Source organism: Mandrillus leucophaeus, unplaced genomic scaffold (assembly GCF_000951045.1).
Source record: "Mandrillus leucophaeus isolate KB7577 unplaced genomic scaffold, Mleu.le_1.0 Scaffold255, whole genome shotgun sequence".
Classification (NCBI taxonomy): Eukaryota; Metazoa; Chordata; class Mammalia; order Primates; family Cercopithecidae; genus Mandrillus; species Mandrillus leucophaeus.
Window position 1 is genome coordinate 2320400 of NW_012102643.1, and position 1233 is coordinate 2321632.

Genomic DNA, 1233 nt, shown 5'->3' on the forward strand with positions numbered 1-1233 from the left:
TTTTTGTATTTTTTAGTAGAGACGGGGTTTCACCATGTTAGCCAGCACGGTCTCGATCTCCTGACCTCGTGATCTGCCCATCTCGGCCTCCCAAAGTGCTGGGATTACAGGCTTGAGCCACAACGCCCGGCTGGAAGGAGTGTTAATTTTATTTAACAAACACATATAGAGCCCTCACTATGTGCCAGATATTATGCTAAACACTTTACAACTATGGACTCATTTCATTAAAATCCTGTAAGCGATGAGCACCATGATGATCCCCAGTTTGCAAATGAGCACACTGCTCAGAGAAGTGAAGGGTCACACAGCTGGTGAGTGGTAGAGCCAGGATTTGAATGCAAGGAATCTGTCAATGTCTCTGCAGTTTGTGCTGTTAAAGAAAAGCTCCACCTGCACAGGGAGCAGCCCGATGACAGGGCCTGGTGGTCTCTCTGTATCCCTAGTGCCTGGACCTTAGCAGACCTCAGTGAGTAGTTACCGAGATGAAATGGAATGAAAGATGAGTAATAGAGTGCCTGTCAGGCGTTGTCATGATGACAGGGCCTGTGGACCCACTGTGCCCTTGTGCCCACTGCAGGGGACCCGAACGTGCCAGTACTGTACCAAGTGGAGCGGACACGAACAGGGTCGAGCTTCTCGGTGCGCTCTGTGAAGGCCGTGCAACATGGGAAGCCCATCTTCATCTGCCAGGCCTCCTTCCAGCAGGCCCAGCCCAGCCCCATGCAGCACCAGTTCTCCATGCCCACTGTGCCACCACCAGAAGAGCTGCTTGACTGTGAGACCCTCATTGACCAGTATTTAAGGTGAGAAACCTGGAGGCTCCATGGCAGACTTTTCAAAATGCAGCTCCTATCTGTTTGTGGGTCATGGAATCCTTCAGTGGGTCTTGACCAGCATTTAAAAAATACAGATTAGAAAAGAAGATACTGGGGCGGGGCGTGGTGGCTCACGCCTATAATCCCAGCACTTTGGGAGGCCGAGGCGGGTGGATCACAAGGTCAGGAGATCAAGACCATCCTGGCTAACAAGGTGAAACCCCGTCTCTACTAAAAATACAAAAATTAGCCAGGCATGGTGGTGGGTGCCTCTAGTCCCAGCTACTCGGGAGGCTGAGGCAGGAGAATGGCGTGAACCCTTGAGGTGGAGCTTGCAGTGAGCCGAGATTGCACTACTGTACTCCAGCCTGGGCAACAGAACGAGACTCCGTCTCAAAAAAAAAAAAAAAAAAAA

At 50.9% G+C, this 1233-nt stretch overlaps 1 protein-coding gene across 1 annotated transcript in view; it reads left to right on the plus strand.

Moving 5' to 3' along the window:
• The window catches only part of ACOT8 (acyl-CoA thioesterase 8), a 24514-nt gene that overhangs the window by 8717 nt on the left and 14564 nt on the right, over positions 1–1233 (plus strand). The window contains exon 3 of the mRNA XM_011983794.1: positions 581–806. Within this exon, the coding sequence (XP_011839184.1) occupies positions 581–806 (226 nt within the window). The remainder of the gene's footprint in view (positions 1–580; positions 807–1233) is intronic.